This window comes from Equus quagga, chromosome 4 (assembly GCF_021613505.1).
Source record: "Equus quagga isolate Etosha38 chromosome 4, UCLA_HA_Equagga_1.0, whole genome shotgun sequence".
NCBI lineage: Eukaryota > Metazoa > Chordata > Mammalia > Perissodactyla > Equidae > Equus > Equus quagga.
In genome coordinates, this window is record NC_060270.1 from 94,551,557 (window position 1) to 94,568,838 (window position 17,282).

Below are 17,282 nucleotides of genomic sequence, written 5' to 3' on the forward strand. Positions count from 1 at the left end.
TTAGATATGAACATTTTTCACTTAAACCATTTCAAAATTAAACATTTTGTGTATTTCCAAATGTAAACACTGATACAATGAATAGCACGTTATTCTATATTCATTGCCAGACTTTCTTCTATAAAAAGACTTAAGATTTATCCATTTATCACAGAGACTTCCTCCCCAAGGATTATGAAAAGAGGCATAAAAACATTTGTTTCAATTGTCTCAGATTTCTTGGAGAGTAAAAAGACACATCAATATGCATCATATGACTATTATGAAGTTAACAGATCATGGATAATTCTGACCTTTAAAATCATAATAAAAGAGAATTAAAAGAGGAATGAAAATTTCTAACATTTTGACTCAATTAATTTAATATGCTGTTATTTCTAATTCTGTCCTTTTTTGGACTGCAAATCTCTTCAGCCAATTTCATCAGTAGTGGACTTCCTTCTTGAACAGGATAGGCAGGTTTATAACAACACCTTTCAAGCAAGACGTTTACTACTTTACTAGTAAGTCTGTTTCCCACCAGAGATTTCTATCTCTAGAAGCAAACACAAGGTAGAAGAAATTTAAGACATTATAAAAAGCTAAAATATTAAATGACAGTAAAGTAATCCCTAATATTCACTAAGTACCTTCTAAGTCCAAGAGGTCTTGGGAGTCTGGTTTTGAATCTGTTGGATCTATACTCTGGAGTACCTGCAGGGCTCTATCCATCTTATCCTACAAAAGTAACAGGACACTTCAAAAACTCAAAAGAGTTTTAATTTCAATGAATATAAAAATTACCCTTTCCAAGCATTCTCAAGGATAACACATTTTAAAAGTCTTGATAGTTTAATTATTAACAAAAGAAGGACTCTACCTCATCTATATAAACAGGCTCGGGCTCTGATTTCTTAATTTCTTCCTCCTCATCATCAATTACATTCAATTTGTCCAGAGCTGCATGGAAACAAAGTAAACTTTAAGTTCCTCAGCATTTATTTTGGCATTTTAGTCATTAATTTATTCATAGCCTGTGATTATCCATAAGGAAAAAAAAAGATACCCTTTAAATAGTCATCACATTTCATATGTTTGTTCATTCATACCACAAATATTTATTTAGTCCTTACTATGTGCCAGGCATTGTTCTAGGCACTGGAAGTACACCAGTGAATAAGATAGACAGGAATCCCTGCCATGATAGAACTTAGTCTAGTGGAACAAGTAAGCAACATTAATGGGAACTGTCCTTATAGGCATTTTCCAGAAAACTAAGTGCTACTACTAGAGTGAATCAATGTACAACAAACTAGAGTATTACCTAGTCAGCTAATTTCAGAGTTAAATCTATGAGCTCCTTCTACACACTTTCCCTGCTATAAAAAAATGTATTTCCTATATAAACAAAATATGGCAACACAAAACAAAAAAACACCTTTCATAAAGAGAAGGCAGAAAATAATTTACAAATATACATATCCAGAAAACTATTTAAATGTCCACTGGAGTATTGCTATAATATTTTAACAAAGTAAATTGTGATAAAAATAAAATTATAATAAAAATTTATATAAACAAAGGATTTTTAAGTCCCAACAGTTAGCCACCTATTTTAAATATTTGGCTAACTTTCAAATATGTCCTAAGGAGCAGAACTCAGCATAAGATGAGGATATACTGAAAACCTGGAATATTTTTTTACTGTTAAACCTACAGCTCACTCTCTCCAGCCAATGCTAAAGGGAAATCTCTATCTAGGATCCCCTGAGCATGGTCTATCAAGTCGTTAAAAACAGAGTCTCCAATTTTCCTACCTACTTAGAGAGTCACACTAGAAGAATAAACAACAAAAATACTGGCAAAGTACTCAGTATTCAAAGGAGTATTCATCTCCCTCAACTTCATTTTAACTGAATGCCTCACTCTACCCACACAAAGATGATGTTACACACAATGCCTAGAGCTTTCAATTTAAGGTTTTTTCTGGAGCTGGTAATGATCAGCACAGGTATGTCCTACAGTAAGTCACTCTAAGTACATTCTAAGGGCAGACTGGCTGACTTTAGAATCCTGGCTCTGTCGCCTACTAGCCGCATAACCCCTCGGCCTCAGTTTCCTTATCTGTAAAATGGAGTAACAAAAGCACCTATCTCACAGACTTGTAAAGATTAAAGGAAACAGTGCAAAGGACTTGGCACAAAACCTGATAAATGAGTGCTCAAACACCACTGAGCTGTTTTATTTCTAAGCATCAACATCATTAATATTATTATTAGCTGTTGTTACACTTGCTCCTCCTGCCTCCCTGCCTGCAGAACAAATGGAAGCTTTCTCTGCACGGTTGACAGTAGCAGAGGGGAACTTTCTGTGGCTGCAAAACTGAGTGAAGTTCAGAAGATCTAAACTGGAAACTACTGTCTTGATTACATGACTTTATTATTGTCTAAAGTTCCCCAGCATCACATCAAGGTCAGGAAAAGTCTAAAACTTAAGCGTACTCCAAACCTGTGTAACCACACTCGGTGTCAACCAGCCCCCACTCCCACACCCCCACCTACCCCTACTTCAATACCGTGGGTCAGTGATGAATAAAACCAATATTCTTTGTACAAACAGACACAAACTGCCTTGAAACCATAATTAGGTTGATTTAAATGTTTACATGTTCATCATAGGTTATTTTATGCCTTATATGTAACTATGTAAATTAACACTGAAAGGATTTAAAATACAATGATAAGGAAATAATTCTTGGAATTGACCTGGGATAAGTTAACCCCTTAATTTGGTAAGAAGTACGTTAAACCATATTGCCTATAAATAAATGACTTAAAACAGGGAATTAACTGCCAATCTACTTTATATTCAAAACTGAACCATAAAATTCAAGTGTAAAAAATTTTAATAGACTTAACCTTCTCTAAGATTTAACTTACCTGCCTCAGACTCTGTGTTTAAATTAGTTGTTACAAAATTAGATGGGAAGAGTCCTATTCCTCTGTGATTTTCTCCTTTCCACCAGTTGGCATCACTGAAAATACAGTATAAAAACATCATTTGTTCCTCTACATTTTAGTACATTAGTATCAAGAGGAACTAAAATAAAAATTCAACTTAGCCTATTTTGAAAACACTAGTTCACATCCTACTACATTTAAAAGTAGTTCTTCTTAAATTTAATAAAAGATATAGAAAGGCACAAATAAAACAAACATACATATGCCCATACTTAAATTTAGAACCAGTTAACCACTGGTCATATTTGATTCTGGGCTTTAAAAAAAATAAGACACAGATAACACTGAAGTCTCCTTTAGCAACAATCCCTAGTCCCCACCCCACGTCCGTCCTCCCACACCACCACCTTAAAGCTGGAAGGTAGCCCTCCTGCAAGTGTATTTTTTATTCATTCACACGTATCTATAGCCAACTCATAGATACAGATGTTAATCTTTACAGACCTTTTTAATTTTATGTTAACACTTTCAGATCTTCTTTATCCCTTTTAACTTAAAGATCCATCACATGAATGTGGTATATTTGATTTATCCATCCCCATACAGATGAACATTTAGGTTATGTCTAGTCTTTCATCAGTAAAAAGATTGGGGTAATGATCATTCTAGATACTAGGTCACACATGCCATAATTCTCTTGGCTTATTCACAGACACGAACTTGCTGGGCCACGGGATATAAGCATCTTCCACTTTACTTAATATTGCCAAATGTTCCCTAAGGTCGTCATGGCGATTCACCATCCTCCTTCCCTCAGCAGTAAGTGGGAATGTCATTTTCCCTTACACATGTTAACTGTCCAAGCAACACTTGGTACCAGACAGGAGAGAAATCGTATCTCACTGCTGTGTTCACTTGCACTTCCCTAGCATCCACACATCTTTGCTGGCCATTCGGATTGTCTCTTCTGTGAACTGCTCATTCATGTCTTCTGTCCATTTTTCTTTTTCCACTGGGTCATTTGTCTTTTTTCATAGATCTATAGGATTTCTGTACATATTCTGGATAGCAGTCATTTGTCTGAATTATGCAAATACCTTCTCTCAAACTGTCACTTGTCTTTTAACATATGTTTATGGTTTCTTTTATGGCATGGTGTTTTTTGTTCCATGTAATCAAATTCAGTAATCTTTTATGGTTTACACTTAAAAAAAACTTTATCCTTGAACTCCTAAATCTAATTTCCTAGATGCGTGTTTAATAGTTTTAGGTTTCCTTTTTTATCGCTCTCTCATGTTTAGGTCTTTAAATCATTTGGAATGAAATTTTACGTACTGTGTTAAACTGAATCAAATTTTATCTGTACTGTATAAAGAGTCATTCATCCCAGCCAAATTTATTGAATAGTACTTTATTTTTTCTACTGATTTATACTATCCTATCTTTCAAACAGCAAGCTGCGATCTGTTCATGAGTCTATTTCTGAATTCCATTCTACTGCAATTGTCTATATGTTTATTTACTACACCTTATTAATATGCCTTGATACTTACTCGGCAGGAAAGTACCCTCTCTCTGTTATTGCAAACTTTCACATTTCTGTTAAAAATAAAATTTTTTCTTTAATGTTTAATTTTTTTTTTGAGGAAGATTAGCTGTAACTGCTGCCAATCCTCCTCTTTTTGTTGAGGAAGACTGGCCCTGAGCTAACATCGTGCCCATCTTCCTCTACTTTATATGTGGGACGCCTACGACAGCATGGTGTGCCAAGCAGTGCCATGTCCGCACCTGGGATCCGAACTGGCAAACCCTGGGCTGCCGAAGCGGAACATGCGCACTTAACCACTGCGTCACCAGGCCGGCCCCAAAAATAAAATGTTTTTAAGTTTTCTGGAAAAAAAAGTCCTTTTTGGATTTTAACTGAAAGTGCCCTGAATTTATGCATTAATATGGGGAAAATTAATTAAATCTTTATAATATTAAGGTTTCTTCACCATGAACATTGTATCTCTCTCCATTTATATGTACATAAATAAATATATATATTTATATTCCTTTATATCTTTCAAATAATTTTATAATTTTCTCCATAAAGTCCAGAACCATATCTTTGTTAGGTTTATTTATTCCTAGATCATTTATAATTTTTGTTACTACTGAGAATGGCCTTTTTTTCCTATTATATTTTCTAAGGATTTGTGATTAAAGCATACCACTGATTCTTGTATGTTGAGCTTGTATCCAACAACTCTGATGAACTCTTACCAGTTTGTCCATTGACAATCATAGAATCACAGAAATGATAATTTTGTCTATTCCATTGCAAAAATTTGACCTATTAAGCAGGCATTCTTAAAGAAGAAATTTCAGGATGAATTAACTTCCATGATTCTGAAACATCATTTTATTTAAAAAGTACCACAAAGATATGAAAGGACTATATATCACCCAAATTCTTAAAACCAGAAAATAACTGATGTATTGACAGTTCTAAGATATCATATCTGTTGATGTCTACATAGGATAAGAAATTCTTTCTCTTATACAAATGCTTAAACTGAACTTTCCATTTTAAAAAGGAAAGCTGAACTTAGAGAAATTTTTATACAAAACCAGAGAACTGAAACCTGTGAAATGGATGCATGGATTTTATTTGAATCTATCAACAACTTTTTTTTTTTTTCCTGAGGAAGATTCACCCTGAACTAACATCTATGCCAATCTTCCTCTATTTTCTATGTGGGTCGCCACCACAGCATGGCAGCTGACAAGTGGTGTAGGTCTGCACGCAGAAACTGAACCTGGGCCACTGAAGTGGAGCACACTGAACTTAACCACTAGGCCACAGGGCCAGCCCCAACCTATCAACCATCTTACGTGCAGCCTTCCTTAGTGGTTCTACCAGTGTAGGATAATTTCCCTCCTGCAAACTCTTTGATGAAGCATAAAAATAGGCAGAACAACCAAATGCAATGTCAAAACCTGCTGACTCCTTCCCAGTGCTAATCCAGGTCTATATTCTCTCCACTGACAACCTGCTGATTCTATGGGAATGTTAACGGCAGAAAATATTGTTCAATTTTAAATTCCTAAGTTAAGGTAATTTGGCACCGTAATTTTACATAAACTGATAATTTGAAAAAAATTTAGATGGAGTATTTATATTTAGAGCTTTTTATATTAAGGAAGAGAATAAATCACAGCTGAGTGAAAAATGATGTAAGTGTAAGAGACACAAACTTTATCTTCAACGAACTGGTTATTCAGCTAACGTTTAGGAAAGCCCACCAAGGAGGGGACAGTGACATGAGGCTGAGGACTTCAAGTTATCAAGAATTTTAAAATCTAGTGCAGTGTTTTTCAACCCTCCCCTACCAACTAAGAACATGGTACCCTGTTCTACCTTCTAGTATTCATTTTCTCCTTCCCCCTTCCTCCTAACCAGGCAAGTGCTGACCCTCTTCGGAATCCACTGGTCTAGCAGGAGAGAGATACATTAAGAAGTAATTACAACACAATATGAGACTGCAATCATTTGTGTTCGGAGAGTAATAGCAGCACAAAGAAGGAACTCCTAACTCTATTGGGAACTAAAGGCTGAGAAGGGTTCAAAGGCTTCCCAGAAGATGTAAAATCTGACATGGGTTTTGAAGGGTAAGTAGGCAGTCACCAGGAGGAAAAGGAAATTACGGCTGTGGAAATACAAATGGCATTTGCCCTGCTGCCATTATGGACAAGCAAGAAAATAACAGTACAAAGAAACAAAACACTTTGCACATGAGATAAACAAAGAACAAAGTTATCCTGTCTCATTTCGGATCTCAAAATAAATGAAAACCTAAGCCTCTCCTTCAAGCTACTGACTTCCTAACTAAAACAACTTATTTGCTGACTTTTGCAATGACAATGGCTGAAGATAAGTGATGCCCTTTATGGAGATGATAATCATGTGAGAAAAGTGTTACTTCTACCACAAAGATACAAATAGTAAACGTGGAAACCTTAGTAATTTTGTGGGGGTCTTTTCCTTAAAATAACTGTTTTATTTCTTAATTTGGGTAGCCAATCCTTCTAAAGCCTGGACTCCTTTGCAAACCTTCTTTGCAAGTAAAGTTCCTTTTCTTTTCTAAATGTGTTTGCCTCTTTTGACAGGGCTTTCCAGGCATAGACAGAACCAAATGTACAATGCCACAGAGGTCTAATCACAACATGACATTTTTGGCACTGCAGGAATTCCAGTTGATTATCTGAAATAGTACATACAGAACAAATAAGGAGTGGTGAGATAAAGCTGAAAATGTAGAAAGTGAGAAGCTTTTTTGGTATACTGTTAATAAGAAATGTGTATCTTTTCTATCAGTTCACTGTTTCTTAAATTGAAGTCCAAGAACAATATATTTTCAAGGCACTTCAAGTTCTATATAAGCAATTTTTAATTTTGTCCTTTCATTTCCACAGCAATATAAACACAATGAATATAGTCATATTCTGGATCATCTAGATGATGCCCTTTCAACGTAAGACTGCCATTTAACTTTAGTACCCAAATTTGCATTTCTGTTTAAAATCTTGCCAGTGATAACCAATCACCCAGAATGACATCTAACCTATACGTGTTGATGAGCATGACTATGGCAATTCTAAGACTGGGGTGTCCTATCATCAAAATGACAGCAATCAACCTACAGATTGCATCATATTCATGTTGAATTCTCTTAACAGTTACAAATAAAAATGTTCTCTTTTGCAGTGATAAGTCTCAACTGAAAATAGTTTCATATGAGTGTAAGTTATTTAATGAATTTGTGCTTTAATTAGAGATCAGTGAAAAAGACGTGCAGCACAATAACAAAACCCTCTATTCGCTGCAAGCCTGCAGAATGTAATAGGTATAGAATGACACATGAACACTAGGTGACATCAAGGGACACAGTATGCACGAGGGATCCACAACAGTTACAAAAGGGAAAGTCAGAGGAGAAATGAGTTATCATAGCATAGGGTAGTACAGACCTGCTGAAGATAAGTGAAGTTCCTGTGCCATTGATCAGTACTCTATTTACCTTGTGAGCAGCAACGTATTTTAGAAAATTTTCTTATTACATAAAAGCAACGCTCAAAATTTGAATCTTAGAGAAAAAACTACTCATTTTGTAGTTTTGTTTCTATTTTATAAATGTGTATAATTTTATAGTTGTATAAGAGTATCAGAAGTGCAAACCTAGGTGCTTTTGTAAATATTCTAACCGAAACTACACCCAGAAGCCTGACATTTCAGACTGGCAATGTTCAGAGCCCAGACTACCTCTTCACCTTAACATCTATTTATTCTCCTTCAGGAATCACGTGCTCCGCTCAAAATGATTAAACAAAAACCAAAATAACACAAACTTTTAAAGAAAAAACATGATTATTTTTCTAAGTGAACACAGTATTATCTTGACTGCCTAACAGATCTTCCTTTTCCTAGTCTCAATTTCTTGCAAAAGTTTTCCTGTCCTGTCAAAATCAATCAAAGTTCACCTGAAATGGACCCCCTGAATAAGCCTTCTTTCCCAGATCCTTGCACCAGGTGCAATTCACTCTCTTCTGGACCTCAACATTACCTCTTTTATGGAATTCACAATCTGCATTCCATACAATTACCTGCATAGTAATTTTAGCTCCTTTACTTTATTCTAGGTTTTATGAAGAGAGAACTGTCTTCATTTTTTATTAGAAACAGAAGTAGTACATAACATTTTCTCAGTAAAATTTACCACAGCAAAGTGAAACCATTTTCTGTATCTACCCATTAAAAATTATGCTAGACTAACATATCCTTACTAAGTTAACAGTCATGCATCACTTAATGATGGGGATACGTTCTGAGAAATGGTCATTAGGCAATTTCATTGGACGAACATCATAGAGTACACTTATACAAACCTAGATGGTATAGCCTACTACATACCACACCTAGGCCGTATGGTACTAATCTTATAGGACCACGGTCATATATGCATTCTGTCGTTGACTGAAAGGTCATTATGTGTGCATGATCGTATCTATAATAGATACCAAATACATTTGCAATCTCTGTTCATAGCAACAAGCTGTCAGGTCTCACTCTTGTGAAATTTTATCAACTTTTTTAAAAAGCAAAGTAAAGAACAGAATTAAGCCCAATATAAATAGATCTATTCTTCATTACAAATTTAAATGATAGAGAAATTGTTAGGGAGAGTACAGTAGCAGATTAAGAATTGGGGAGGACCTGAGCATAGCTTTTGGTTGCTTTGATCAAAGGTAACATAGCTATATTTCTTCCTAAAGTTTTTTTGCCAGTAATTTTGGTATACACAACTCCCAACATAACTTCATTCAGATGGCTGAATATTTATGTTTCCCGATTGTGATAATCAACATTAATTAACACATCTTTTATTCAAGATATAAAGAATACTTTACTACCAAATTTAACAAAAGAATAAGCAACTCACATCATCTAGTCTAACTTACTTTTATTTTAGAAAACACAATTAAGATATGAAAAGGTTCTATTATGATTTAAATACACCAAAGTCAAAGAGCTGATATCCAGGATTCTAAATTAAGGGAATTATACTTCAAAATATTCCAGAAATAAACATTTAAAACATACCTGTCATCCAAAACAATAATAATTTCACCATGTTTAAAGGTGAGTTCATTGTCCTCAACAGCTTCAAAATCATATAATGCTCTCACTTTCCTTGCAACTTTATTATTTAACTGAATATCTGCAGATGGATATAAGGATTTTGTTTCTGTGTGCTGCTGCTTTTGCTCTTGCAACGATAATTCAATAGCTGGTTTGAAAAATAAAACGTAAAAAACAAGATAGCTAGAATTTATTTTTTTTAAGTTTAAAAAATATTAGATAACATAGTATTTAATAAGAATAAATCAGGTGAATATTCTCTGTGTCCAGTTAAATGCTAAACAGTTAACTTTCTTGGTGAGGGGAGGGGGCAGGGCAGAAATGATGACATTTTTTAAAATAAAGTTTTTGCTCATTCCTTATTATCACAGTCTCTCATATACAGCAGCTATTATTTTTATAGCAAACAGATTGTGACATTATAATATGGGTAGCTTTCCATATAGGACAAGCCGTGAACATATTTCTGTGCTTGACTCATAACTCTGGCATTAAAGAAAAGGTGAAATGTAATCTCTCCAAAGGTAGGATATTAAATACATATTATTGACAGGGATTATGAATTAATCTTATATTATGTCAATTGTTTTCCCTTCTTTACAGACCCTACCAATTTTTAGATTTGAGGTAAAATACTAAAAGTATATCCAGTTTCATTATAATTTTTATTTGAACAAATTGTTCTGGCAAGAATGTTTTAAGCAACACTAAATTACATGTGCTTGATCATTTACCTTTCGCTATGTCTTCGTCTTCTTTGTTTTTGTTCGATGATGTACCATTCTTGGCAGTAGCTGTGACAGTCTGTAAATGTATGAGTAAAATGAACACAACTATCCTTTCAAAGAAAATACAAGCTCTATAATAACCCACACATGTAAACTAAAAAAAAATGATATAACTAATGAGTTTCATTTAAAAGTGAAGTTCTTTATGATAATTTTAAGTAGCTGTTTTCAAATACTAAAATAAAACATCAGAATTTTCAAGAAAACATTATAAACTCACAAAGGGCATGACCTGGCATCCATTTTGCATAAATCTTAGTATCTAAAACAGAACTTGGCATACAGAAATACTTAAATACGAATCTCTCCTGATGGCATTTCCTGATCTCAATTGTCCAAGGCCCTCATTCAGTGAGAGGCGCTATACTGCTGCAAGCATAGAGCTGCTCAAGAAGCGGCAACAAGAAGCCCTGATAACTACTGAAGAGAAGACGGAGGAGGACAGAGCCAACAGGTCCAGCTTTAGGAATAAACGTTAAGCCCTCTTTTACTACTCATTGTGTTGGAATAGTAGTGGCTCTTAAGGCAGAACACAGGACTAAGGAAGGTCATGCTTAAATTCAAAGGCATGGAAAACAGATGTCCAGGATTCTGAACAACCAACCAGTTCTTTAACACAGATTTTTGAGAATGATATGTATAAAAGACAGAGGAGGAAAATGTTTGCTTTTTGTTACTTATAAGACTTTTATCCTAAAATTCTACCTTGAACCCTTGGGTCTAGTCAGCTGTAAAGATTCTTTTTTGTCTCTTTCATTTCCAGTCTAAAATAAAAAAACAGATAGTACTCCCCTTAGTCTCTTTCCCTAGCCTATATCCTAATATTAATTGAGGGCAAAAGAGGCACTGAGAGCAAAACCCAAGATACAGTGTTTTTCTCCCACAGACCTAAATAAACAGCCCACTAGGTGACTCATTATCCGTCTCAACCCCGTCCTACTAAAGCTACCCCATATCTCCCCAAATAAATGTCTGATCTTACAGTTTCACTCATCTTACATGTAAACCATTCACTCCAGGCATATTCACCCTTCAACAAACAGGTCTTGAGCTTTCTCAATTCCATGGATTTGTTCATGTCCTTCCTCCCCAGATACGACCTCTTTGCTTCTCTTAGCTATTGAAATATATTCCAGTCGAAAAATTCTACCTCTTCACCTTCTTCACCATCCCAGTCTGTAGTTAGCTCTCTCTCCTGCTATCTAGTCTTTGTACCCCTAATCTATATTTGTCACATATAATTTAGTTATTTTTCACATGTACGGAGCCACCCTCCAAATTTAAATTTCTTGAACAGAAGGGCTCTCTCAAACATCTATGCCTTTTGCATGACTCTCGACTTAGAGTAGCATTAAACAGATTACTTATGACTGACTCACTTCTCAAAGTTCTGATATGTAGAAGAAATCCACGCAACATTTAGAATGTCTACTAAATATAAGGCGTTATGCTAGATAGGCACTTGGAGAGTGGAGGTGGGTAATGACGATTAAGACAGACCTTGCCCAGCTTTTACGTAAGATACGTACCTTCAAAACAGCATAAGGTCAACCATGGGTCTGAATCAATCTCTTACCTGAGCACCTGCTGGAGGAAAAGTAATTCCTTCTTCCTTCATAGACTTAATAGTTGCAGATATTAGACTAAACTGAGGGTCCTTCTGAAATTCTTCTGACCACTCCACCATTAAAGATTTCAGTTTTTCACAGACTTTAGGATGAGCCTTTTAAAGAAAAGGCAAAGGAAAAAAAAAACCCTGTGGTTAAAGTAAGTACTTGAATTATTTAACAAAGAGAATTACCATCAAAATTCTCTTTAACTATATGAACACCAACAAAAGTGCAGCAATCTCTAGCCTAGATGAGTACTTGATAAATGCTTACATTTTTATAGCTGTTTCTTGCAAAATTATCCTTTTTGAACATCAAATTCTAAGTCTTACTATGACAACAAATCTTTTATATTCAGAGGTTATTTCTTCTCTGTTTTCTTAATAAACTCTTGGATTTTTGCCACAAAGAGCCTGAGAATGGTGCTTCAGAGTTTCTATCCCAAAGAAATCAATAACAACAGCCGTGTAGTGAAGACCCTCTCCACCCTGCTCTAAAGTAAAGGCCCCCTTTGCTCACCATCTCTAATGGGAATCAGTACAGAATGGTGGTTAGTTTGGACTCTGAAGTCTCAGAAACCTGGATCTGAACCTCAGCAATGCCACTTAATAGCTGCAAGACCTTGGATAAGTTACTGAACTCTCAAACCCAAGGTTTCTGCATCTATAAAACAGGAATGACAAGAGATTCTAACTTCTAGGGATTAGCAGAGCATTAAACCAGATGGTATATGTAAAATGCTTAAAGCAGTGACTGCTTATTCTCCCTCAACAAAGATTAGCTATTTTCACTAGTATATGTACTTTGGGGGGGAAAATAGTTTTTGGTGCTACAAATGAAAACATCAAATTTTAGAACACGAAGTTTATTTCAAATTTTTCTTAAAATGATTTCACTTATAATACTTTATTAATGCTATATATATAGTTAAAATGACATACAGTATAGGTATTTTTTAATGACTTAAATTTCTTCTCTTTTTAAAATTTACCTTATTTTTTATCACAGCACGTACTTCTGTTGCAAAATCACGGGAACACACTTCTAAATGAAATATCTTTCCACAGTTTGCCACACAAGCCCCAAGAAGCTATTAATTAAAATAAAAATCAATATACAAATGTTGAGATATTATCTTACTTAACTTACTGAAATAAATACACATTTAAAATTTGGGTCAAATAATAACATGACTTTTACTTACAGTTAATGCCTGCAGAGCAACATGAGGAACCTTATGATTTACCCTTTTCATTATGGCTTTTAGGCAATCTTTTGCTCTAAGAAAAAAATGAAGAAGGTTAAGTATTTATTCAGAATTTCAATTCAAACTTCTGAACTTCTAAAGTATAATCAGTTCAGTTTAATTGCTGCATTCTCTCCCAAAAGCACCATATTCTATATTCACTTTTTTATTGATATTATATTTATCCATTCATTATTGAAAGGCTTTTTCAGTATGTTACCTATTATATTGATCTATTTCATTACTAAAAGGCTCCTATACATGTCTAAATCACAGGGGAATTCCTGAAATAATTAGTCTATTTGTTAACACGTGTCTCTATTGTGTCAAGGCTTTAATTATGTATTTTAATGTATCCCAGGTTTTCAGTTGAACTCTTTTCCATTTGTTCCTTCAGAGAATAAGGTTAACCCCATAAATCTGGCCACCAGGATCTCTTTACCTTTATCCCCAAAAGTAATTAGTAAAATCCCATTTTCCTTTCAAAGTTTCCATTTTCCTTTCCTTTACATCAGGAAAAGACACCAGTTATTCAGCTCCCAGACATTCAGTGGGCACGACTGGGCATCTTACCCATTAGGAGTGCTTCCAACTTTGTCACATATGTCCATAATAAGACTCCAATCTTCTGTAGTGTTGTACTCATTTGTGGCTTTTTCTATAAGATATTAGCATACACAAAAATTAGGACATGTCTTACGTAACACTAAAATACCCAGAAAGGCACAACAGTTAAGAAGCCCTACCTTTTCTTTCACCAAAACTACGAAAAAACTTTAGAAGATACTTTTACTAATTGCAATTTTTTTTATTAAGATTATGATAGTTAACAACCTTGTGAAATTACACTTGTACATCATTATTAGTCATGTTGTAGGTACACCACTTCACCCCTAGTGCCCTCCCCCAACCCTCCCTTTCCCCTGGTAACCACCGATCAGTTCTCTTTGTCCATATGTTAACTACCACCTATGAGTGGAGTCATACAGAGTTCGTCTTTCTCTGTCTGGCTTATTTCACTCAACATAATACCCTCAAAGGTCTATCCATGTTGTTGTGAATGGGACAATACTAATTGCAATTTTAAATTGTATAATTAAATAAATTAAATGGTCTAAGGTACACCAATAAAATGTCTTCTAAATAGTTAAATAATACTAAATAAATTACAAATTATCAATAATCCTATCAAATTCTAATTTGGAAGAAATCCTCAGAAATGTGTCATCATATAAGGAAATACAGATTGAACTGTTCACTGAAGCATTGTTTTTAAAACCAAAAAGGAAAATGGATTAATATAATACATTCATACAATGGAACATGCAAATGAGTTATACAGAACTGAATGTACAAAAATGTGTAAATCTCACAATATGATTTGTTTTGGCTGATGCTGAGTTAAAAAAGGTAATAGTAGAATATATTACATTCACACGAACTTTTTAAACAGCTTTATTGAGACATAATTCACATCTCAATACAATTCACCCATTTAAAGTATACAACTTAACGTTTTTAATATATTCACAGAGTTGTGTACTATCACCACTATCTAATTTTAGAACATTTTCATCACCCTAAAAAGAAATTCATACTCAGTGGCAGTCACAGCCCATCCTCCCCACTCTAGATAACCATTAAGCTACCTTCTGTCTCTATAGGTCCTTATTCTGGACTCTTCATATAAAATCATACAATATATGGTCTTTTGTGACCAGCTCCTTTTATTTAGTATAATATTTTCAAGGTTCATCCATGTTGAAGCATGTATCAGTACTTCACTTCTTTTTATTGCTAAAAAGTATTTTATTGTATAGATATACCTCATTTTATTTATCCATTCGCCAGCTGATGAACATTTGGGTGTGTTTTTTGTTAACTTTTTGGCTAATATGAATAATGCGATGCTGCTGGGAATATTCGTGTATAGTCTTTGTGTGGATGTATGTTTTCATATCTCTTTGGTATATACCTACGAGAATTGTTCAGCTGTATGGTAGCTCTCTGTTTAATTTTTTTAGGAACTAGTAAACAGTTTTCCAAAGCAGCTGTACCATTTTACATCCTCACCAGCAATCTATCAATGTTTCACATGGAGTTTTAAAACACTCAAAAAACCACTATATTCTTTACAGAGATACATACATAGGTAGTAAAAGTATCAGCATATGCACAAGAATAATAAACATCAAAGAGGAAGAGGATAGGGGATCAAAACAGGGTACACAAGGGCTTATCTCTACTTATAAAGTTTTGTTTATTGAGTTATACACTGAGTATCCAGAGATTCTTTATTTTATTCTCAGCATGTTTTTCTGGTTTGAGATATTTCATGATCAAAATAAAAAGTAAAAAGTAAATTTTTAAAAAGCATTATCAGAATATAATGACAATTATGTTGCATTTTTTTACTCTATTAACTTTTACAAAATTTCAATTCAAGAGATACAAGGTTTTTTTCTGCTAATATAGAAGGGTGGGTCTAAAAACATTACCACATTAGAAACATTTTCTTTATGTCTTGTCTCCTTTTAATAAATATATCCTCTAATTTCAAATATAGCCAAATCTGGGTAGGTACTAGATACATATATAGGCTTATCACAGGGATAATAAGCAGAAAAGATGGTAAGAATCTAGAGTACTTACTTTTTAAAAGGCAAGGAATAATAAAGAAGCCAAAAAATAAACAGGCTTAGCAAACAGTTACACTTTGCAAGTAGGAAATACAGAATCCAGTTAGCCTCAGTTAAATGCTGGAACTCACTTTTTAAAACCATGCAAATCGCCTAATACTATTTATAGATAGAAAGCAATTATTTTGACATATGTGATGAAATGACAAGCAAGAGAATTTAGAAAAGTAATATATTTTTGCCTACCATAAGTTCTAGACTTAAGCACCAAGCTATGTAGGTGGAAACATATCTACTCAGGTCCAGCTTCTTCCCTTGTACAAAGATGACTAACTCTTCCACGTGGAAAGTCAGACCAGGCTGTAGTTTTTAGAAGTTTAAAATGCTTGCTCTTTCTTAATTACTTACATAATAAATTCAGTGAATTCAAAAGTAAGGACAAGAAAAAAACTCCCAATTCTACCAACCTCTTTTAAAACTATGATGCATATCTTTCCAGACTTTTTTCTATATATGTATATGGAAAAACAATAAAAATATATGTACAACTAAATAAAATACGATCATAGGTTTGAGGTGTCTAAAGAGGGCATCCCCAAACTGATAACCCCTTCCCTGTGAAAGTTATAAGCAAGTTGAGAAATAACACAAAGAATGAAATACCACCATCATTACTAATAGAGTAGGTACTGGACAAATGTGCTTGCTAATAGTGAACCCCAGAGGTGGGCACGCCTTAGCACTACACAGGGGCAGACCTCTCCCTACAGGGGGAGGCCCTGCACCATATACTCCATTGAGAAGGAGATGGGAACGGCTCAAGGGCTGTGGATAGACTAGCTGGCTCCTACATGGAAAAGGGCACCAGTAGGGCCAATTACTCTCAAACTTACCAATCAGATAAGTCATTACACCAAGGATGAAGTGATTAAAGGAGCAGGGGCAGACTCAGGGTGACACTAATACAACTCCCTTCTCAGGAAGGAAACTTCACAAAAAGTATTTCCCACTAATACTGTGATCATACTAAATATAACACTTCCTAATCTGCCTTTCCACTTATCATAAACATCTCTCCATGTCCATAAATATACATCTATATCAATATTTTTAACAGCTGTAAGATGTACCATTACATACAGCATGGCCAGAAAGTGTCTATACAAGCTGGCGAGAAGTTATCAGCAAACTGTGGTTCTAAATCCAGCAAGTACTCACTCTGTCTTCTTTGTTATACTCACTGGTATCACTCATATTGATGCCCCACATGGAATAAACATAAAATAATTAAAAGAGATCAGGATTTCATGCATAGGCCCTTCCGTAGACGTTTCGTAGCATACTTTATCTTGTCTACCATCTGTCTCTGCCACCACCC

At 34.6% G+C, this 17,282-nt stretch overlaps 1 protein-coding gene across 2 annotated transcripts in view; it reads right to left on the minus strand.

Annotated features, from left to right (window-relative positions):
• STAM2 (signal transducing adaptor molecule 2) overlaps positions 1–17,282 on the minus strand; it is a 42,538-nt gene that overhangs the window by 10,618 nt on the left and 14,638 nt on the right. For both annotated transcript variants that reach the window (XR_006888264.1, XM_046658948.1), the window contains exons 2-10: positions 13,839–13,923; positions 13,224–13,299; positions 13,011–13,109; positions 11,986–12,132; positions 10,356–10,425; positions 9,583–9,769; positions 2,919–3,013; positions 860–939; positions 630–717 (exon numbers count right to left, since the gene is read on the minus strand). Coding sequence is in view for 1 of the 2 variants with exons in the window: in XM_046658948.1 (XP_046514904.1) it covers positions 630–717; positions 860–939; positions 2,919–3,013; positions 9,583–9,769; positions 10,356–10,425; positions 11,986–12,132; positions 13,011–13,109; positions 13,224–13,299; positions 13,839–13,923 (927 nt within the window). In the remaining variant the exon portion in view is untranslated. The remainder of the gene's footprint in view (positions 1–629; positions 718–859; positions 940–2,918; positions 3,014–9,582; positions 9,770–10,355; positions 10,426–11,985; positions 12,133–13,010; positions 13,110–13,223; positions 13,300–13,838; positions 13,924–17,282) is intronic.